The sequence below is a fragment of the Triplophysa rosa genome, linkage group LG14 (genome assembly GCF_024868665.1).
Source record: "Triplophysa rosa linkage group LG14, Trosa_1v2, whole genome shotgun sequence".
Classification (NCBI taxonomy): domain Eukaryota; kingdom Metazoa; phylum Chordata; class Actinopteri; order Cypriniformes; family Nemacheilidae; genus Triplophysa; species Triplophysa rosa.
The window spans coordinates 20,862,177-20,884,845 of NC_079903.1; the positions used below are offsets into that span (position 1 = coordinate 20,862,177).

The window sequence follows — 22,669 nt, forward strand, 5'->3', positions numbered from 1 at the left end:
CTGTAGGCTACATTCTGCAACTTTTCACATTTCACCAAAAAAAAGCATTTTCATCATTTATTTACTCACATTTCAGTCAAAACATGACTTTTCTTGTGCAGAAAACAAAAGAAGATATTTTGAAGAATGTTGGTTACCAACCAACATTGGACCCCATTGACTTCCGTTTAATGGACACAAAACCGTTGAGACGTTTCTCAAAATATCTTCTTTAGCGTTGTGCAAAAGAAAGTAAGTCATAAGACAACGTAGAGGTGAATAAATATTACTATTTTTATTTTTGGGTGAACTATCTCTTTAATACAAAATGGCAAACTTATTTTGTATGACCATGTCTATCTGGCACACTATAGCACCAGTCATTTCAAAGCAAAAATCACAAAAAAATGTGTTATTACAATGTAGAAACAGTTTTAAACAAGTGTTTCTCTGCGTTACTTCCACAGCAGTAGTTTGTGACTTTACTCTGTGTGCTTTGAATAGCAGACATGGAGCTGCTGAGCCCAGAGCACACGAGAACTGCCATCTGGAACTTTCTCTGGGATCAGGTGACCTCGCACCGCTGTGCCTGTAAGCACAGAAGAGTCAAAGAGTGCAGGAGACACCAGAACAGACTCGGTGCTGAGGGACACAACACATTTCCTCTCGCTTATCTCTCAAGTACAACTTTCCCACTAAGGTAAAAGTTATCTGTGAGGCATTGCGAGAAGTCTGCAACAGTTTGGCTTGGCATTCTGTTTCGTCTGCTTGCTGTTTTAGATTTCAAGTTTTATATCATTTTTTGCGTCTGTATAGCTGCTTGCCAGACAAGGCAATGCTGTATTCTGCATTAAAGTACACTGCATGTACTTGTATGTCTCATAATAAGTAGCATGTGAGAATTAATAAGTTTCCAAAACTGTAGGGTAGTCCTAAACTGATGACTGATCATTTTCATCTCCTGTTTAGAAAGTTTGGACTAAATGATAAGACTGTATTTATGAAGTCCACTGTCAAACATTTGAACACAGCTATACTCATTTTTTACAATTTTTCTCATTATCATTATGAAAAAGCACAGGGGGAATTATGCAAGTTTATTTTCATGCAGTCCAAAATAATATTAATATTATAAAATATGTTTTTTCATAAAATATGTTTTTATCCATTAAGTACCCTCACGAAACTAAATAATTAAAATAAATGCATTGGAATATAATAAAAATATCGTGCAATAAAAAAAATCATTCTTATATTGGAACCAATATTCAACAAATATATATTAAAATCAATATATTGACAATTAATGTATTATTAAATATATTTTCTTTGTGTAAGGATAGGCAATCTTTGTCTAGATTACTCAAGCTTTCTTCAGACTTTCAGTCAGCAATGCAAAACTTTTCGGCAGGCCTATGTCCAATTCTTTAATCAATTAAGGTTGATCAAAACGTTTATAAGATAAAGATCTAATTCAGTCAATTGTGTCTTTTTTTGTTTCCATGGTATGTAATCTTTGAGCTCATTTAAATGAGACGCTTAGATCCCGAGACATCCGCAAGACCATGCCAAGACTTCTCTCTCGTGTCTCAGAGAATGCTGGGATACGCTCGCACGCATTCAGACCAAGTCATGTAGCTATCACAAGTCATATGACCCCTGCAGCACTAAGCTCTTTGTATCTCCCAATGTGCTTCTGTCCCATGCAGACAGAAACAACCTGTTGCTTTGTGTGCTTCAAATTTCCTCAAATTTCCTTCAAAAATCCTTCGTTTCAGTTGCTGGACATGTAAAGTTAAGAGGGACTGCGTAAATCCATGCTGGGCTGTTTTTTGTTGTGTTATGTAATAGGCTATGTATGATGAAAACCAGATTTAAGCCATATAAACTAATATTAACCATAAAGGAATAATAGGTTTTGACTAGTGTATAATAGGTCTAATGGTATATGCGGATGAAAAAATAATTTGGGTTTGTGATAAGTTGAGTGTGGTGACGTAACGTCACAGTATCTGTGCAAAACACACACACACCCTTGGTCATGGCATGCGGCCAATCCTGGACTTTCTAAAGCAGCTCACATTTCATATAGCATGACTGCATTGAAGCACAAATGTGATTGTAGCTGAGTGCCACTCTATTTCATACGGATGCATTATTTTCATAAATAAAACTTTCACATGTTTAGTGATTTCTGAGAGACCCAAAGTGCTCGTTATTTTTATCTTTAAGTCTGATAACTGAATAAAATTCAACTTGAGTTCAAAAGCTGTCTTAAATTTGTAAGTGAAACCAAATTGGTTTACAGGTCATTTCGTTTAAAAACTTAAAAATCTAGTTGCATTTCAATTTATAAAATAAAGTTGAGATTTTTTGGAATTGAGTTGAAATAATAGAAAAACATGGCGTGTTAACAACTTATAAGCACATCATTTTTTATAGTGTATGCATGTTTTTTCATCAACGATTCATTTACTTTGAATCAACAAGAAAATAAACGTGAAACAGTTAATACTTGCATAACTAAACTTATACATTGTTGTCTTGTCCAGGCAGAATGTCTAAAGGTCCAGCTGTGGGTATCGATTTGGGCACCACCTACTCCTGCGTGGGCATCTTCCAGCATGGAAAGGTGGAGATCATCGCCAACGACCAAGGAAACAGAACGACCCCCAGCTATGTTGCTTTCACAGATACGGAAAGACTCATCGGAGATGCAGCCAAAAACCAAGTGGCCATGAACCCCAACAACACGGTGTTCGGTAAATCAGCCCATTCACAAGAAATGACTAAATGACATAATGTGTGGACGTCTTGTTGACTCATGAGCCATATAATATTATATGCATTTAAAGGGACATTCATCAAATGATAACTCTATCGCGTCAACTCCAGACCTTATTCTGTGGAACACGAAAGATATTTTGAAGACCATTGGTAACCAAACAACATCGTCCGCCATAGACTTCTATTAGACACAAAACCACAAAGACATTTCTTAAAATATCTACTTTTGTGTTCCGCAGGACGAAGAGACATATACAGGTTTTGAATGACATGTGGGTGAATAAATGATGACCGAATTTTTATTTCTAGGTGACACATCCTTTTAAAATGTGTGAAAAATAATAAGCAATGAAATGAATGTATTGCTCTTCTCCATTAGATGGCATTGCAGTTATTTGATGTACCTGTATTGACAATATTGTTTTTCAAGTGAAGAAGGTGTGTAAAGTTTGCTCACAGCTACACCCACAGAGTATCTGCTGTATGCCCATATATGGACATATACAGTATTTGTATATTTCTAAGTCCAATATTTGCTCCAGACATTGTAAAGATTGTAAAGCGGAGAATGCCAGTCTAATACATGTATTCAAACTTTTTTCAAGAAAGAAAAGTGTATAAAAACATCACTTTCTTATTTGTCACAGATGCCAAGCGTCTGATTGGTCGACGCTTCGATGACCCAGTGGTTCAGTCTGACATGAAACACTGGCCCTTTAAAGTCATCAATGAGAGCAGCAAACCCAAGATGGAGGTGGAGTACAAAGGAGATATAAAGACCTTCTATCCCGAGGAGGTGTCCTCTATGGTCCTCACCAAGATGAAAGAAATTTCTGAGGCCTATCTGGGCAAGGTGAGAGGAGAGCAAAATAACATCACTATAATTAAATTACATAAGCAATTCATTTCATTTTACAAGCAGGAAGCATGATTAAGAGTAAGAGTCACAAGGATTCTGAAAAACAGATCACCTTTACATAAACACAGTTGAGCAAGTTATGAGATCACTTCTCTTGTTTCAAAATCAAATGAATCAGAAATTACGAAGTCCACATTGAAAAACTGGGTTAAAAATCTAATTTAAACAACAATAAATTAAAAGAAGATTTAGAAAAATTTGTCGGACTATGGTATCTTTCATGTGAACACATAGATGGTCTCCAGCGGGCCCTCATTTTGGGATAGAAATCAAATGAATTTGTAATAAAACTGTATTACATTAGCCAGAAGCAAAGTGTCATTTTTTTCAACATAGCTTTCATAGTTTTGTCTGCCATGTCACAACTGCTAATCCAAACAAAAACTTGCAATAACTTGTCCAGTGACACCCATGACATATTTATTTTCTGCCAACGTGATCTGAAGGGCTTTCCTCCAGTTTAACAATTCTTCCTTATAAGGTTTGGGCGCAATGATTTGCACATTATGAAATAACTAAAAATGCAAAGTGAAAGCAAGAAAACAATTGTACTGTGGTGAGATGCTAAACAGGAAATCTAATGGCGTGTTCGAGAGCGGTTTGAGAACTTTACCACAGAGTGATATCTGAGTGTGCAGCAGCCAATGATGTTCTGAAGTCTTAAGAAAATATTACACAAAATACCTTTGTGTAGAAAATGTTTGAAGATTAGGCATTTGGTAACGCTGCCAATTAAAGTATCACTTTGATTACAGGAAGGATGTGCGTGAATTAAAGCAAATTTGAAGTGAGAAATATTCTGTTTTTGTGAACCTTTGCGGCACGTTCTGCATGTTGCATTCTAACATTTGGTGTCACTGTTACATAGACGACTGTAAATGCAAACTCAAAGAATAGATTTTTCACATTATGGTTGAGTCTAGTAAATAAAAACCAATGAAATTAATTAAGCAAACAAAGAAACTAAATATCTCTGATAAGGCATGACAATAAAAATAACTGCTAATTAATAATATTATGTGCTGATATTGCTTCTGGGGCTTTATACTTCATGAAAATCTTACATTAACTGCATTTAACTTTATTTGATGTTACGGTGTGTTTTTTTTAATTTTCAGGTTTATTGTAACTTTTAGTTTCCATTACGGACAATAAGAATATTTTATTAAATGTAATTACCGATATTCTAAATGCCATTTATTCTATTTCTTCTTTACTTTGTATAATTATATTACATTATATTTTATTATATTATATGTAGTTACACTGTAAAAAGAATACCGTGAAATTTACAGTAACTTGCTGGCAGCAATTGGCAAGTAAGTTGCTGTAAAACATTCCACAGTATGCTGACTGTAAGTTTAATCACAGTAACTATTACATACTGTAATTCTTTATTACAGTAATAATCACAGTTCTGTAATTGCAATAAGAGTATTAGAATGCTGTGTTCTTTATCACAGCAATTATTACACTAGTGTAACACGCATTACTGCATTAATTTTTGTGTACTGTGAAATAAAGACACCACTTTTACCACAAAAATGACATTTATTGACATACAACATTTCTCATGTGACAATGCATAAAGGCATAAAAATAGATTATAAACATTATTTATTTTGTAAATATATTTTTTTATTTTGTAAAATTAAAATTAGAAATGTATAAAACACAATCATTTTAAAATGATATAATATACATTACATGTTTATAATAAAAAAACTACATTGTTAGATCTATACAATATATCATTGAAAAAAACAGTATTTGTAACTGACTCTGGTCCTGTATGTTTTTCCTGAACATGGAGTCATCCTCCTGGACTGAAGTCTTCTTCCTCGCAGTAAAAGAAAAAAGACATAGACTCATTATATTCAGCAATATTCATTCTGCAGAAGCTGCATTCCACTGTAAACCCGGACAAGTTGAGTGTACTTAACCATTTTGAGGAAACCAATTACCTTAAAAAAGTTAAGTAATGTGTATTTGATATTTAAGTAAAGAGAACTTAAAATGTTCAGCTCATCCAACATATAAAAGGGCATTGCACTAAATTCTAAGTAGACTGAACTTAAAATAATTAGTAACATCAACTGCTCTGGCGAACTGTGAAATGTAATAAGCTGACTTTACTTAAAAAATATGAGGAAACCGATTACATCAATATTTTTAAGTAAAGTAGTGTTTTAACTTGAAGTTAGTTGAACTCAATAATAATTGTTGTCTTTACCTATCAAATATAATTAAGTACTGCTGACTCAAAATCATTACCTAAGTTAACCTATTATAATAGTGTTCACTTTACTAAAAACATATTAGCAAGTGATTAAACTACCATTATGGTGAACAGTGTTTGCTTTAGTTGGGCTCTTGACTCTTGGCTTCTGTTAAGTTAACTTCTCTGTCAGTGCTTGTGTGTGTTTCAGAAATAACACTTGCGCTTTGACTAAAAAGAGATCTCTAAAAGGTCAGTTTGGAGTAGATTTCATAATAGGTGTCAATTATTAATAAAGTACAAAAGCTGTTGTAAATAAGAATGAGTTTGATCCTTTTCTTACTGATGAGAATGTTTCAGTTCAAAAACGCACAAGGATTGTGTCAAAATAAAGAACGTTTTACTGACACACTTAGACATCAACACTCATCATACAAACCTCAACAATGGTGTCAATCATCAAACATATTCAGATAATCAGATCAACTGCAATGTATGCTGGGAATCATGAATGAGTTTTTTACTGTGATGTTACCCAGCATGCATTGCAGCATGAAGTTTTATGTTTTCTGAATTTTGTTGATTGTCACCATTGTTGAGATTCATACACTGATTATTCATGTCTAATTTATTTATTAGTTAAAAGGTTTTTAAGCATATTTAATTTGTCTCTGAGGATATGACAGTCATAACAATAATCTGTAATATACATAAGTTTACAAAGTAATAACACAACACACTCTTTATCAGTGATTCATAATGATCACCAATTGGAAGACATCGAGCGTATGGTACAAGAAGCTGATCTGGGACACTTTAAAGTTTTAAGGAAACGGGACTATTTCAGTTTTGAGTACATTTAACTCATTTTTAATGAATAGATTGAACTGTCCGGGATTACAGGCTTATTACACAGACTACCTGTATTTAACTGTAATTACACCACAACTCAATAAAGATTCATGTAATTTTAAATGCATGTGTATATATTATGAAAAGATAAAAGATTAAAAGACAGTTACAAAGTTTAAGGTTGATGATGTTGTCTTTAAACTGAGTTAGATGAGCATATCACATGTCATAAATATAAGAAACAAGGCACTCTTTACAGTGGACTAAAAACATTATCTTAATATTACTGTTGATATTTTAATCATGATTATTGTCAAATAATATAATATGTTAAAATTGTTTAGCATGCCATTCTTACAGTTCATTCTTATTGACTATAAAGACAAATAGTTCATGGGTGATATTGCTGTTTTTGCCATAATACATCTTCTTTTAGTAGCATAGCATAGTAGCATTTTTTGGAAACTGGTAATAAACAAAACTTAAAAACTCAAAACTGAAAAAGTAAATGACTGCAGTTATAATCTCGTGTTATAATGAATGAAGTTGACTGCATTAAACTTCCATTATAATAAATGAATCTGACTTGCATCGTATCTGCAACCTGTTGTTTTTATAAGCAAGCGGTGACTCATCTAAACTTCTGATTGGCCATAACGTTCATGCGCCGAGACTGACAGGTTGTATGAAATATATCATTATATGAGCAAAACGTTTATTTTACGCACACGCTATCATACCAGCTCATGTCTGTGTTGTTCTCTCGCTATCTCTCCCAGCGCACTCATATACAACGCACAGACAACCTGACAAGAGGAAACTGTTCTAAATAAACAAAAATAGCAACAAATAATGATACAAATTTGAAAAAAATACTTTGCTGCAGTCAAGATTTTGAAGAATCTGTCGAGTCTCTTCAGATTTGTGCGGACAAAAAAAATCTGTTAAAAATTACTGTATAATAATTCACAGCAAACATATTTACTGTAGAATTTTCCCGCCACCAAAATTTTCTCACAATGCTTTGCAGATCTACAACAACCTTCTGTATACAGGTTCTACAGTAAGGATTTGATCATTTTACAGTAATAATGCTGTAAAAACTACAGAAATTTGTTACAGTGTATATTATGTGCAAAAATGCAAAATTGTGCTTCAAAAATAATTTTAATCAGTTGAATTAAAAAAGCAATGTTTGTTTCACAGTGAATGCTTAACCTCTGATATTAACAGGATCTTCTCATTTGATCTTAATGTATTAGCCCGTGACAAACGCAGTCATCACAGTTCCCGCTTACTTCAACGACTCTCAGCGCCAAGCCACTAAAGATGCTGGAACCATCGCAGGCCTCAACGTACTTCGCATAATCAATGAACCAACAGCAGCTGCCATTGCGTACGGACTTGACAAAAAGGTACATAGATATTTTGAATTTTTCTTATCTGGAGTAGAAGAGGACTTTATGTAATGCTATTGCTTGGCTTAACTTAAATGAAAAAGAAACCTTGGTGTTTGATCAACATCTCGGTTTAGCTGATAGACTAAACCGCTGGTTCATGTCCTCAGTTTACATTTCTAAATTACTGTCTTGTTACAGGTTGGTGGTGAACGCAACGTTCTCATCTTCGACCTTGGTGGCGGCACCTTCGATGTGTCCATCTTGACAATTGAGGATGGTATCTTTGAAGTCAAAGCCACCGCCGGTGACACCCATTTGGGTGGTGAGGACTTTGACAGCCGAATGGTCAACCACTTCATTGCTGAGTTCAAGCGCAAGTTTAAGAAAGACATCACCGGCAACAAACGCGCAGTCCGTCGCCTGCGAACGGCGTGCGAGCGTGCCAAGCGCACCCTCTCCTCCAGCACGCAGGCCAGCATCGAGATCGACTCTCTGTACGAAGGCGCCGACTTCTACACTTCCATCACCAGAGCACGTTTCGAGGAGCTCAACGCCGACCTCTTCCGCGGAACGCTGGATCCAGTGGAAAAGGCTCTGCGGGATGCGAAGATGGACAAGTCACAGATCCACGACATTGTGCTGGTTGGCGGCTCCACTCGCATTCCCAAAATTCAGAAGCTGCTTCAGGACTTGTTCAACGGACGGGATCTTAACAAGAGCATCAACCCGGATGAAGCAGTTGCGTATGGAGCTGGTAGGCGCTTTACTGAATCTCTGGATGCATCATTTTGTTTAGGTTTCTTGATCTTGGGAATTCACAGATCTGGAATTAGGATAAAGAAACAATAATTTACATTGTAAATGTTTGAGCATCTCGCTTCCTAGTGTGTCACATATTATCTTTGGTGACGTTTTAATCTTTCTTCATAACCTACCCAGCGGTCCAGGCAGCCATCTTATCCGGGGACAAATCAGAGAATGTTCAAGACTTGTTGCTGCTGGATGTTACTCCTCTCTCTCTGGGCATTGAGACAGCCGGTGGTGTCATGACTGTGTTGATCAAAAGGAACACCACCATTCCTACCAAACAAACCCAGACGTTCACCACCTACTCAGATAACCAGCCTGGTGTACTGATCCAGGTAAACGAAAGAATCTGTAGCTGTTTTAAAAGTTGCCAACTTCATAAAAATTTAACTTGAATTCATTAATTTGATATGTATGAAAATAATATGTACATAATAATTATGAACATATTGTTTAAGCTCCACCCACCATCTCCATCCCAAAACCCAGCAATCAGTAGAGCTTGAGTAGACAGAACAAAATGTAAAATGAATAAGATCACATAAATTCACATCAATTCGTCATCATTTCACCGGTTTGTAAAAATAATTACACAATTTCACAATAGTATGATGAAGTTCTACAGTTTCTGAAGCTTAGATAGTATGATGAACTGGCTTAACCCAAAAAAAGATGTTTAAAATACATTGTTACAACGTTCTCCAAAAGTTAAACTTTAAAATTTTTGAGATATTTGCAACGTTTCATATACCCTGATTTACGTTTCATTAGGTATATGAGGGAGAGAGAGCCATGACAAAGGACAACAACCTTCTTGGCAAATTTGAGTTAACGGGAATCCCTCCCGCCCCTCGTGGTGTGCCACAGATTGAAGTTACTTTCGACATTGACGCCAATGGCATTCTCAATGTATCCGCAGTGGACAAAAGCACTGGCAAGGAGAACAAGATCACAATCACCAATGACAAAGGTAAAACCATTCAGACAAACCTCTGAGATCCAAACTCTCAACTATTTCAACGGTGACGTGAATGTGCCTGAAGAGACACAAACCTACTCATTTTATTTCAGAACCATCCCATTTGTTCAGTTTTCTCATAATCACTTTTGTGTCTTATAGGTCGATTGAGCAAGGAAGACATCGAGCGTATGGTACAAGAAGCTGACCAGTATCATGCAGAGGACGAAGCTCAGAAAGAGAAGGTCACAGCCAAGAACACATTGGAATCGCTGGCTTTCAACATGAAGAGCACCGTGGAAGATGACAAGCTAACGGACAAGATCAGTGCAGATGACAAAAAAGTCATCACTGACAAATGCAATGAGGTCATTGCCTGGCTAGATAGGAACCAGGTAGGTGACAATCTAAAAAACGTGAACAACCTCATGCTTATCTTCAGGTCACGCTTGTTTACATGCTTAAGACTTCCTTTGTCAGTTATGAGCTTTTCATTGAAGGAACTCTGGAACAATTAGATGCTCTCACATTGAAACCCATTTGTGTTGACACCCAGAATGTTTCACCCAGTAACACAAAAATCATTAACTCATGAGTCAACAAAAAAAAATGTGTTGTAATAATGTTAATTTCCTAGCATCTCCAATTCATCAATTTCCGTTGTGAAACTCATTGTTTCTTGTGCAACAGACTGCAGAAAAGGATGAGTATGAGCACCAACAGAAGGAGCTGGAAAAAGTTTGCAACCCCATCATTACCAAACTCTATCAGGGTGCTGGCGGCATGCCGGGAGGAATGCCAGGGGGGATGCCCGGAGGATTTCCTGGGGGGGCTGGAGGTGGTGCCTCCTCAGGTCCTACCATTGAGGAAGTTGACTAATCCAGCAAAAAAGAAGAGGAATATTCAAACTCACACATAAACACAGCACCGTTTACACCAATGTATCTCACACAGGCTTCTTATGATGAATTTAATATCACATTATTGATCCGGTGTGTCAGATGAGACCAAATTACAGCTTGTGACCAAAGCAATATGTGTCACTTACATAACAACATTGGCATTCACACGTTTCCTTACATGTCAGAACATCACGTTTGCATAAACATCCGAAATACCCGTAAACTATTATTTAATGGTTGCAAAGGTTAGTCATGCTACACAAAGCGTGGAAATACTTGGGGTGGAGCTTTGTAACCGGTTCTGTTGTTGTTATGTTCTTTTTATTATATTCCACAGGAATAGCTTTTTAATGATTTAATTGCTGTTTTATGATTCATTATTTAACGTATGACTTAAGATGCTACAATAAACATTGAATTCCTCAAATCTTGTCTTGTGTTTTATTAAAGTTGCCAACTTCCATTTGAATGGGGTTTTGGAAATACCACCAGACAAGTCAAGCAAGACTTGACCGGTTCATTTGTTTCAAGAAAGGTAGTTGGAGACCTTTTGGTCATCCAGTCAACATTTTAGTTCTGACAGTCAATATGTAATTGTTGTTTTCCTCATATGACAAATACCAACATTCTGAAGCTCCTCCTTAATGCATAGAAGCATCTTTATGAGTTGTGATATTCAACACATGCAAGACGGAATATAAAGCAGAAGAGAGACTGAACAGAAACATTAGAAAGACATCAGAACATCAAGACATCCCAAAGGCACTCGTCTACAACATGTTCTGGATCATCTGCTGTTTTGTTTTGGTGGCCTCCGCTGTCGGTGAGTGTCTTTTGATGTCATGCAGTGAATATTGAAGGTGTTGATGTAAAACTACATTGTGTGTTTTGAAGTATTTTTATAGATATTAAAGTTAATCACAAACTTTTTTTATACTTTTAGGCCAAAATGACACCAGATCAAAGCTTTTAGCTGTCAGTAGTGTTAGGGGAGAAAATGCATTATTCGCTTGGCCCTGGCAAGTCTCTCTCAAGGTAAAAGATTAAAAATTATTTTTTAAACAATTTTAAACAAAAAGTTTGATGTTCAGGATTATTATTGTATCATTCGATTTTATTCTTATATCATTTGAATTTTCTGTTTAATAATAAATTCTTTCTCATTTCACTAAATAATACGTACTAATACGTTCCTGATTTTCATTATTTTTGTATGAATTATTTATATGCGAACCAGACATCCAAAGGCATTCACTTCTGTGGAGGAACTCTGATCAACAAGAACTGGATTCTTACTGCTGCTCATTGCTCTGTTCAGTAAGAACCAATAAAAGAATCAACCAATGAGCTTATCTATACAGTAGGTATTCATTTTTTCATCTTTCCCTGTCATTCCTTCTCCAGAGCTGGATATCACCACGCTGTTCTTGGAGAGCATGACCGTGGCTCTGATGACGAAGCCGTTCAGATCAACAAAATTTCCAAGGTTTTAGTTTTAATCAATTTCAATTCGTTTTTTAACACTTTCCAATGTGCATTTTAACACTGGAGTATTTTTCTTTCTCCTGCAGGTCATCGTTCATCCTCGCTTCAACAAAGATAACTTTAACAATGATGTTGCACTGTTGAGATTGTCCTCTCCAGCACAGATAACGTCCCGTGTCTCTCCTGTCAAACTGGTTTCCTCCACCACCAGCATCTCTTCTGGGACTCTTTGTGTCCTCACTGGCTGGGGCAGAACCGCGACCGGTCGTAAGTTTGCATTTCTCATCATCCATGTTGCTATTAAAACTCCGAAGTGGATTTATTATGAAAAAAGACACCTGTAAGCTCTAATACTTCGTCTGTGTTTTGTTTTTAGTGAGTCCTCGTATCCTGCAGGAAACCACTTTGCCCATTGTGAGTACTTCTAACTGCAAGCTGTACTGGGGTCTGATCAGAACAATCACAGATTCTATGATTTGTGCCGGAGGTTCTGGATCTTCAGCTTGCCAGGTACATATACTTTAGATGTAAACACAAAATTAGATGCAAGCTATTCATTTAAATCATTTTAAACTCCAACGAAATATTAGAACTTGGCTTGATGTCTGTGTGTCATCGGCAGGGTGATTCTGGTGGTCCTCTGTTGTGTGACAGCAAAGGTGTTTGGTATCAGGTGGGCATTGTTTCATGGGGAGCAGTTGACTGCAGTGTTAAATCTCCAGGAGTTTACTCTCGTGTGTCTTTCCTCCGCAAATGGATTGACCAGACGGTCTCATCCAACTAGAGCTCTACCAACCTGAGTTGATACTGCATTAAAATGTCTAACGCACCTTATAACTTATGTAAGAACTTCAGCAACTTACTTTGGGAAAAGTGTTCATTTGTTTATTTCTTTTAAGAATTTTTCAATTTTTTTACACTTAGGATATAGGATATTTTGTTTGTATATTTTATTATTGTAAATTATTACCTCAAGTAGTTTATGCAATACGTAATTTTTGTGATTAAATTATTAATGTTTATCATTTGATTTAACAAACTTTTCAAAAGGAACATAAAATTGTCATGTTGTTATATATATTTTAATGTATATAAAACAGAATTAACCTTTTTTTTAAAAAATTTTATAATAAAACAAATGTTGGGAAATTAATACTGTTACTTGTGTTGTGTGTATTTCTGTTGTTTATTGTTCAACACAAAAAAACAGATACTTATTGCATATAAAATGCATTAATAAAATACATCAGGTCTGTTTCAGGAGCAAAAAAAATGCAACACTTTTAAACATGAACTCGACAGTTGAAATCATAAAACTTCTCAGCTTTAAAATTTGATCATAAAACAGAGTTCAAACGGACCTAAACAGACAAACTGCTCTACAGAGGGCGTTTTGCAAATATGTTATCTCCTTCGGCAAATAACGTGACGGCATCATAGTTCTGTGTCAGCCACCGTAGTGCTTTGAAGGGGAGGAGTGAGCGGTGGAGTGAGTCGTTAGTTGCAGTTCGCAACCTCACTGCTATAGATGCCGCTAAATTTCATACACTGGACCTTTAAAAAGTTATAATATTATAAAATTGCACATAGTTGTAGGGTAAAATGATTTAAAATAAATCATTTTAAATTTATTTTAAAAATCATTTTAAAATCATTTTAAACAGTACGGTAAAATACAGTACTGTTGTTGTAATAGAAATGGTTACAATATAAATGCATGAAATGGTGTATACATAACTGTACTTTAGTGTGTATGAGAATATATTTGATATATTATTTGAGAAGAGAAAATAGGGAGAAAAAAGTGCATGAAAGACAGAAGAGATAACATTGAGGAGTGGAAGCTCGGCCTAGTAGCCTGTACCCCAGAACTCCGGTAAAGAGGAAGAGCATAAAGCCAGAGAATAATCCCGTCCAGACCTTCTGCTGTCTATCTTTTAGCATTTTCCATCGGCATAAAAAAAACATTTCCGTCTGTAAAGCACGCTGCTGTCTTCTTACAAAAGAATACATTTTCTTTAATGATTAAATCAATGCTTTCTGTCAGCCTACCCTATTTGATGACAATCCCTTCTTTTATAGTTTTGCGCGTCACAAAACGATCATAATCTGCTTTTTCATACTCCATTTTCTCCGTATCTGGTATGTTCCATCACTGTTTGGTCTGACTCCTGTGGATTCAATCTCTGTTTCAGGCAGGGGTGTGAGATATTCCTAATGATCAATGTCACATCTTTGGGGTGAAGCCAGTGGCCAAACAGGTGAGTGTCAAATTATCACTGCAGGACTTTTTTGCAAACACATGAACCTTTGGTGGAGCTGAGAAAACAAGAATTAGTGTATAAATTAGTTCCAACTCCACGACAGCTGTAGAAAAAAATAATCATTTAAAAAAATGTATCCTCTTCATATTCTCTGAATTTGTTGAGCCAATCCACACACTCTTTTTCCAGGTAGCCCTTGGTGTATTGGTTTAAAATGGGCACGTTATCCCATTTCACTTTAGTTGGAACAGCTGCGTCAACTGGGGAAACTCACTGTGAGACCTTATCATCAAAGGAAAGAAAGTCCTCGCCGTCACAGGCGTACGGACTGATGCCCTTAGAAAATGTAATTTTGCTTTCTTGTTGCTCAGTTTCACAACCGTGTCTCCATTGAAGAACACGAAGATCTGAAATTTAGAAGAAAAAAGTTTGCACAGTAAAAATAGCATAATATTTTAACTATAAAAAATGCATTAGAGCTCCTTACCTGAACTATTGTGTTTCATTCGCTCCGTCAGAATGTGGATATTCACATTAAACCACTGCTCTTTGCTCTTGCGTGATTGGGTGCCTTTTTCCCAGTAATCCGCTGGCATTTTCTCTTTCATCCACTGCTGTTTAGGAATCTTTTTCTGTTCAGTGTTATTGTAGTAATCAATCTGTTTGCCGTCGAGCAGACCCATAGCAGTGAATTGATAGATGCCCGGCAGATTCACAGGTTTGGATAAAGCTGTGTATGTGTAGTACAGGGAATGTGTTTCTGTAATATAAAGAAGAAAAGTAAGGATTCATGTAAATCGATTGTAATACAGGGAATGCATTTCTGGAAAATAATATTAAGGATTTAAAATCATAAAATGTTTTTTTTTCATTTTTGTTTACTATTCCCGCTTTTTTATAGATAATTGAGCATAGTTTAATTAAAGAACACATTTTATATATTACAATTATAGGCCTATATAACACATAATAGTATTCTAGTCCAGTTCTCAATCACAAGATAAGCATGGTGTTGTTAACGGTTTTTATCTGGAATGTCAACAGAGTTTTACACAAAGCTATTTTATCAATGTTTATTAAAATAAACAAACTTCAATAAATTTCTTATAATGTATGCCATAAATTCATGCAAATGTATGCATTTTTGTTGCGATTCAGTGCTATCGTAAAAACAACGTCTATACGAAAAAACGCATACGAAAATGTCGGACTGTATGTGCAAAGACCTTAAGAGGAAGCGTATGTTTTACTTTCACTTTCATTATCGGACAAAAATTTGACAGCAAAGTCTCAAAATGAAAAAGTATAACGTTACCAGGCAGAATAAACCACTTCGTTATGACACCTAGCATCCATGGTTAAAGAGCTTTGAGCTGTCTGAACTGATGTTTATATCGCTCCTTCTCCAAGTCTCTACATCAAAATATTCAATAACAGGAAACTGCGATTATGGGAGGAAAATGCGTACATTAAAATGTACCATTAAAAAAGGAGGAGATAACGGTGTGTTTTGGCAGTGGCGAGGGCAGAGGGGAGAAAAAAAAGTAAAGTCAGTTCAGTTACTCAACCGTCTCTTCCGTTTTAACACACTTGACCCTAATAAAAAGTTTTAAGCTGTTGATATTATCAATTCATTGTTATTATTGAGAAGGCAATGTTATAATTGCCAATCTTCAGTCACCTAAACCCCATGCCTTACAAAGTCATCAATGACAAATGCAATGATGTCATTGCCTGGCTGAAAAACAAAACAATAAAAAAAAACATAAACTGCATAAATGTCATGTTAATCTACAGGTTACACTTGTTTACAAACTTTTGTCAGCCATGAGTTTTTCAAAAAACACACGTTTGGAACCACTGAATATAGTAACCTTGAAAAAAAAGTGTTACCCATTTGTGTGGACACACAGTTTCTTTTACTCGATAACACAAACATAAAAAACACATGACTCATTACAAAACGCACTGTATTAAGTATTTATAAAACAACACACATTTTCCTTATATGTCAGAATATCAAATTTACAAGATAATCTGAAATGTTAACTATATTTACTGAATGACTACAAGGTTAGTCATGCTACAAAAAAAATCACAGAATAACTCCACTTAGGTGCAGCCTTTTAACTGTATCTGGTAAAATGTTCCATTCTTTTTTATTCCATACAGGAACAACTTTAATTTTCTAAATCCTGTTTCATGATTCATATTCATTTTTAAACAATTAGCTGCATGGTCAAAATAATTAAATCTTGATAGAGGAAGTTGTAAGATTATGTGTAAAACATGAATAAACTGGATTTATGGGACTAAATGCAGATTAAAAGTATGGCAAAAGGATGACATCAAGGGTAGGATGGTGTGGGCAGCAGGATGGTGGACCACAGCAGAGCTGAAGGTTGAGATGTCCAAGGTGGAGCTGGGGGGGGATGGAGGACACAGTTGGGACCAGAGAGTCTGCTGATGTGAAAAAAACATGATCAGTTTGCTGACGACTGTCATGCTGATCCCCATCAACAATAGACAACTAAACTTCAATACTGTTTAGCAAAATCACATTGTTATTGAGTTTTAGCTTTTCATGACATACTTTTAAATGTCCAGTTTAATGGTTGCACTTGGCACGATATAATTTTTTTTATATTGCATATTATTTTCAATTATCAGCATTTTTATTTCTTCTTTATATCACTACATTGTCAGACTTTTACGTATTTTGTGAAACCGATATTTATTACCAAGACATTATAAGAGGGGTAAAAGTAAATAGATAAATGATTTAAAATGAATGATTGACGTCGTTGTTATTATGAGGGCCTATTATGAAATTTCCATCTACTGTATTTACTTAATAAAAGTAAACCATATAAATGCATCATAAATAACAAATCTTTATACAGTAAATACCTAAATAATTAGGGTTTTGTTAAACTGATTCTTAACCGCTTTTTAATGTCAAGCTGTCATGTGTGAATTAAAGTCCTTGAACTGGTGTTTGAATTGGTGTTTTTCACCTCATTTTGGCGCACTGAAAGTGGCAACTCTACATGTTGCAGAGTTTGCTTGGTTGCATCTGAAAATTGGAACAAAGAATTTCAGGTAATTCAAGTAGACCCACAATTATAGGCTAAATAAAAGGCCTCAAGCTGGAGGTTCAATCTGGGATGTTTTTATTTTCAACTTTTTGAGTGGTAGATCTTGCTTTTCAACAATTCCGAGGTCGGGGATCATGGGCTCAAAAAGGTTGGTGACCACTGCTTTAGTGTATTGGTTTAAAATGGGCACGTTGTCCCATTTCACTTTAGTTGGAACAGCTGCGTCAACTGGGGAAACTCACTGTGAGACCTTATCATCAAAGGAAAGAAAGTCCTCGCCGTCATAGGCGTACGGACTGATGCCCTTAGAAAATGTAATTTTACTTTCTTGTTGCTCAATTTCACAACCGTGTCTCCATTGAAGAACATGAAGATCTGAAATTGAAACAAATTAAATGTTTGCCAAGTAAAAATAGCAGAAATACATATACATAATGAAATATGCTGTATATAATGATTGAAGTTTCTGTATATGAATATGAAAATGCAACTTTCTCGCCTGAACTACTGTGTTTCATTGAGAATGTGAATATTCACATTAGATTCACAGGTTTGGATAAAGCTGTGTATGTGTATTACAGGGAATGTGTTTCTGAAAGAAAGAAAGAAAGAAAGAAAGAAAGAAAGAAAGAAAGAAAGAAAGAAAGAAAGAAAGAAAGAAAGAAAGAAAGAAAGAAAGAAAGAAAGAAAGAAAGAAAGAACTGTAGTACAGGAAGCAATTTTCCTTTTTCATTTATTCATTATAGATTTTATTTTCATTTAGGAAAACAAAGAATATCAAATAATATAATAATATACAGTATATACAATTTTGCCTGTGATGTAATTCTCCCAATTTTCTTTATTTTAGGAAGAGTTTTTTTTCTTAATTTATTCTAGTGTAATAGATATGTAAGGAATACATTAAAACAGTTATTTTACAATAAAATGTATTGCATTTCATCTTAAACACATACAACATTATCAGAATGATCTCGATCTTGCATATTGATCACAATTTAGGGCAAAGCTATTGATTTACCTTTTAAAGTATACAAACTTTAATAAGTTTCATATGTATTTCAGAAATTCATGCATTTTCATACATTAAATATTACTGTTACAAAGACATTTTAGAGGAAGTACACTGGTTTACTTTCACTTGTGTTCTCAAAGCAAAGCACTTTCATTCAATTTACCTGCATGAACTGATGGTAAAGTCTCAAAATGAAGAAAAATACCAAGCAGAATTAAATGCTTAGTTACAACCCCTTCGTCCATGATTAAACCTTTTGCCTCTGCAAACTGATTATTGTCTGTAGACAAGACATCAACATGTTCAGAATCAGGACATTTTTAACCACGTTGTAGAGAAAACCACATGTATCTGAGCAGAGGTCAAAGACTAGTATCTCTTTTTACATTGAAAGTTAGTATAACTGTCAAATGCACAATTGCTCTTTTTTATTGCTTGTTTAACTTCAGTGTTATAGCTATAGTGTAGAAAATCTTAAGTTAAGACTTAACTGTAAGTTAACTGGTAAATGTGAAAGCATCATGCATTGTGTTATCTCCTAAAATGCAGCTCAGCCTTTCCTGGAAAGGCCCCAGAATGCATGGGGTTCAAAAAGGTAAAAAGGTGCTGTGATCTGTGCTTGAAAAACAAAAATAGTATTTACTTAAAATAGTATTTCCAACATTTGTTTCATTCTGTTTATAGAGTGTTGACACATTAACCAGAAGCATCATGAAGATCCATATTTTATTGAAGATTTGTGAGTCAGAAGATAAAACAAGTAAATACTCCAGATTAAATAAGTTATTAAATTAACATGTTTCACATTATAGGTTGCTCAAGTTCATACAAATAAAAAGTGCCGTAATCATTTCAATGCAGGGTATAAACTGATGAGACAGTATCATCAATCCATTGGCGGAGGAAAGACACACGAGAGTAGACTCCTGGAGCATTAACCAAGCATTCCTTTGTTCCCCATGAAACAATGCCCACCTGATACCAAACACCTTTGCTGTCACACACCAGAGGACCACCAGAATCACCCTGCGGTCGACACACAAACATTAAGAAACTGGTGATTCTAAATAAATAGTTTGGGTTTCATTTATGTATTTGCATCTACTCGTACCTGGCAGGATGAAGATCCAGAACCTCCGGCACAAATCATGGAATCTGTAATCGATCTTGTCAGACCCCAGTACTGCTTGCACTCAGCAGTACTCACTATGGGCAAAGTGGTCTCCTGCAGGATACGAGGACCTTCTAACAACAAAACAAAGACAACATATTAGAGCTTACAGGTGTCTTGTGAGTATGAATATTGAACTATAAATGAAATATCACTGTACATATGATGTAAATGTAAACTTACGACCGGTCGCGGTTCTGCCCCAACCAGTGGTGACACAAAGGGTTCCAGAAGGGATGTTGGTGGAGGAGGAAACCAGATTTACAGGAGAGACACGGGACGTTATCTGTGCTGGAGAGGACAATCTCAGCAGTGCAACATCATTGTTAAAGTTCTTTTTGTTGAAGCGAGGATGAACGATGACCTGTAGGATTGAAAAAAAACACTTCACATTCTCAAAATGAACTTTTGAAAGCAAGCTCCCTCTTTTTTTCCACAAAATATCTTAAAGAGCACGTTTCATGAAACTCATAAAATTACAGGCATTTCAGTGTGTAACGTAGCTTTCCTTCAATTTTCAATTTTTGACGATCTGCAAAGTTGTTATTCCAAAAAGTCCATGATAAATTAAGATATTGGCTTCCAAAGTAAGGAGTCGACTCCTTGACACCTTGGCAATTTTCTTGATCTGAACGGCTTCATCATTAGAGCCGCGGTCATGCTCTCCAAGCACAACTTGGTGATATCCAGCTCTAGAATGAGTAAAAACAGAAAAAAATACTGAAAAAGGATTTATCAAAATATTAAGTTTGTCTACTCTGCGTACTGTTTTTGCCTGTCTGCATAACATACTGTATACACACAATGTTAATGACAGATGGATAGATTGATTGATTCTTTTATTGGTTCTTACTGAACAGAGCAATGAGCAGCAGTAAGAATCCAGTTCTTGTTGATCAGAGTTCCTCCACAGAAATGAACACCTTCGGATCTCTGGTTTAAATAGAGCGAATATAAAATTCAGAAGCATCTGAAGCATCCTGAGTGCATTACTATTAGTGAAATGAAACGATTTATCCAACAACACAGGAAAAAATGTGACAAGAATAATATAAAATGCTAGAAAATCACGTCTTACACATCACTGATAAAAACGTTGTTTTCCAACAATAGCTGGGAATTATAAACTCACCTGGATAGAGACCTGCCAGGGCCAAGCAGAAAACGAATTTCCTCCATTAACAATACGGCCTAAGTATGCAAATTAATTTGTCAATTATTTATTTAAAAAAAACACACATTTATGACACATACAAGGCAGTTTTACATTGACACCTTTAACAGTTATTGCATACTGTATGATATCAAAGACACTCACAGCGGAGGCCACCAAAACAAAACAGCTGATGATCCAGAACATGTTGCAGACGAGTGCCTTTCTGATGTTTCTGTTGAGTCTCTCTTCTGCTTTTTATTCTGTCTTGCATCTGGTGAATTTTGCAATTCATAAAGGTGTTTCTATGCATACAGTATAAGGGGAGCGTCAGAATGTTTGCATTTGTCATATGAGGAAAACAGCAATTACATATTGACTGGAAAGCCAAAGCCTACCTTTCTTAAAACAAAGGAGGCTATCTAAATTTATCCCTGGAAATTTGAGAATGACTCGGAGAGATGTTCAGAATCTAACTTACATTATTACAACATGTTTTTTGTTGCTGTTGTTGACTCATGGGTTAATGGTTTTTATGTGATTAAGCATTCTGGGTGTTAAATGGGTTTCAAGGTGAGAACATGTGATTGTTCCTAGAGATCCTTCAATGACAAACTTGTAACTGACAAAGGAAGTCTTAAGCAGGTAAACAAGTGATCTTTAGATGAGCATGTGGTTTGTGCCGTGCATGTTCTTTAGATTGTCACCTACCTGGTTCCTGTCCAGCCAGGCAATGACATCATTGCATTTGTCAATGATCATCATCCATGATGAAGGCCAGGGATTCCGACGTGTTCTTTTTACATTTACCTTCATTATTTGCAGACATTTCTTCTAAAGCAACTTAAAAATGAGAGGAATGTTTTACTTTTACTCTTGCTCTCGAACGAAAGCAGCACATTTTGATTACTGACAGTAATCAGAACTCCCAAAAACATTGATTAAACCAATAACATAACATCCTCAAACATTTGAGACGCAGACAAATTCTCAGCTCTTATAAAAGCAATACGGTCATTAGGTTTTACTGGAAAAGAACCAAGTGGGTAACAATAATAAAAACCTCCACAAATGACATCTCTATCCACCAACCCAGTCTCAAGGCAGTTCGTGGCATTGGCATGAAATTTGGAATCTATTGATTTGTGTTCATGGACACAAATGTCCCCTTTTTTGTTTCAGTCAGCACAACTTTCAATACACAGACCGCATGTGTATGTACATGTATATACCTGAAATAAAAAGAAGTCGTACATATTTTAGGAGGTGGCTAATCAACACCTTACCTTACATCACCCAAAACCCTCAAATCACAGCCGCAAAGGCCAATTTAGCTAAAAGCGAGTTTCACAAGGTGGCAAAGCGACGACAAATGGCTACCCTGTTGAAAAAAACAGCATATGCTGGTTAGGCAGGTTTTGAAGCATGGTATCTGGTTTGTGCTGGTTTAAGCTGGTCATTTGCTGGTTTAAGCTGGTCATGTGCTGGTCATGAGCTGGTTTAGGACCAGCGTAAACCAGTACATGACCAGTTTAGGACGAGCACATGACCAGCTTAAACCAGCACAAACCATACCATGCTTAATCAAAACCTACCTAACCAGCATATGCTGTTTTTTTCAACACGGTACCCTTACCACGCCCCTAAAGGTCACAGGGACA

General features: G+C 35.8%; 3 protein-coding genes and 1 pseudogene across 4 annotated transcripts; 2 read left to right on the top strand and 2 right to left on the bottom strand.

Annotated features, from left to right (window-relative positions):
- The first annotated feature begins 422 nt into the window (after positions 1-422).
- hsc70 (heat shock cognate 70) lies at positions 423-11,242 on the top strand. 2 transcript variants are annotated; one of them, XM_057350737.1, is made up of 9 exons: positions 423-679; positions 2,536-2,741; positions 3,414-3,619; positions 8,018-8,170; positions 8,354-8,909; positions 9,095-9,297; positions 9,734-9,932; positions 10,083-10,315; positions 10,611-11,242. In XM_057350737.1, the coding sequence occupies exons 1-9, from the start codon at positions 489-491 to the stop codon at positions 10,797-10,799; spliced, it is 2,136 nt and encodes a 711-aa protein (XP_057206720.1). In that variant the 5' UTR covers positions 423-488; the 3' UTR covers positions 10,800-11,242. The 2 variants fall into 2 exon arrangements, with proteins under 2 accessions (XP_057206720.1, XP_057206722.1); XM_057350739.1 differs by having other exon boundaries at positions 567-679; positions 2,532-2,741.
- Positions 11,243-11,560: 318 nt separating this feature from the next.
- LOC130564994 (chymotrypsin-like protease CTRL-1) lies at positions 11,561-13,440 on the top strand. Its single transcript, XM_057351495.1, has 7 exons — positions 11,561-11,645; positions 11,766-11,857; positions 12,060-12,139; positions 12,227-12,308; positions 12,394-12,574; positions 12,684-12,817; positions 12,930-13,440. The coding sequence occupies exons 1-7, from the start codon at positions 11,600-11,602 to the stop codon at positions 13,089-13,091; spliced, it is 777 nt and encodes a 258-aa protein (XP_057207478.1). The 5' UTR covers positions 11,561-11,599; the 3' UTR covers positions 13,092-13,440.
- A 920-nt stretch (positions 13,441-14,360) lies between these two features.
- Positions 14,361-15,923, bottom strand: LOC130564492 (class I histocompatibility antigen, F10 alpha chain-like; annotated as a pseudogene).
- Positions 15,924-19,405: 3,482 nt separating this feature from the next.
- On the bottom strand, positions 19,406-21,371 carry LOC130564995 (chymotrypsin-like protease CTRL-1). Its single transcript, XM_057351496.1, has 7 exons — positions 21,174-21,371; positions 20,988-21,046; positions 20,709-20,788; positions 20,466-20,547; positions 20,039-20,219; positions 19,796-19,929; positions 19,406-19,710 (listed from the first exon to the last, which is right to left on the bottom strand). Exons 1-7 carry the CDS (start codon positions 21,358-21,360, stop codon positions 19,537-19,539), a joined length of 897 nt encoding a protein of 298 aa, XP_057207479.1. The 5' UTR covers positions 21,361-21,371; the 3' UTR covers positions 19,406-19,536.
- Positions 21,372-22,669: the final 1,298 nt, after the last annotated feature.

Excerpts from the sequence above, each read along its gene's own strand:
- LOC130564994 (XM_057351495.1), top strand. The coding sequence starts at position 11,600 with ATGTTCTGGATCATCTGCTGTTTTGTTTTGGTGGCCTCCGCTGTCG. Across the intron at positions 11,646-11,765 it reads TTTGGTGGCCTCCGCTGTCG|GCCAAAATGACACCAGATCA; the intron begins GTGAGTGTCTTT and ends TTATACTTTTAG. Across the intron at positions 12,140-12,226 it reads GCTGCTCATTGCTCTGTTCA|AGCTGGATATCACCACGCTG; the intron begins GTAAGAACCAAT and ends TTCCTTCTCCAG.
- LOC130564995 (XM_057351496.1), bottom strand. The coding sequence starts at position 21,360 with ATGACAAATGCAAACATTCTGACGCTCCCCTTATACTGTATGCATAGA. Across the intron at positions 19,930-20,038 it reads GGGCAGAACCGCGACCGGTC|AAGGTCCTCGTATCCTGCAG; the intron begins GTAAGTTTACAT and ends TTTTGTTGTTAG. Across the intron at positions 19,711-19,795 it reads CTGGATCTTCATCCTGCCAG|GGTGATTCTGGTGGTCCTCT; the intron begins GTACGAGTAGAT and ends TGTCGACCGCAG.
- hsc70 (XM_057350737.1), top strand. The coding sequence starts at position 489 with ATGGAGCTGCTGAGCCCAGAGCACACGAGAACTGCCATCTGGAACTTT. Across the intron at positions 3,620-8,017 it reads CTGAGGCCTATCTGGGCAAG|CCCGTGACAAACGCAGTCAT; the intron begins GTGAGAGGAGAG and ends TTAATGTATTAG. Across the intron at positions 8,171-8,353 it reads CGTACGGACTTGACAAAAAG|GTTGGTGGTGAACGCAACGT; the intron begins GTACATAGATAT and ends GTCTTGTTACAG.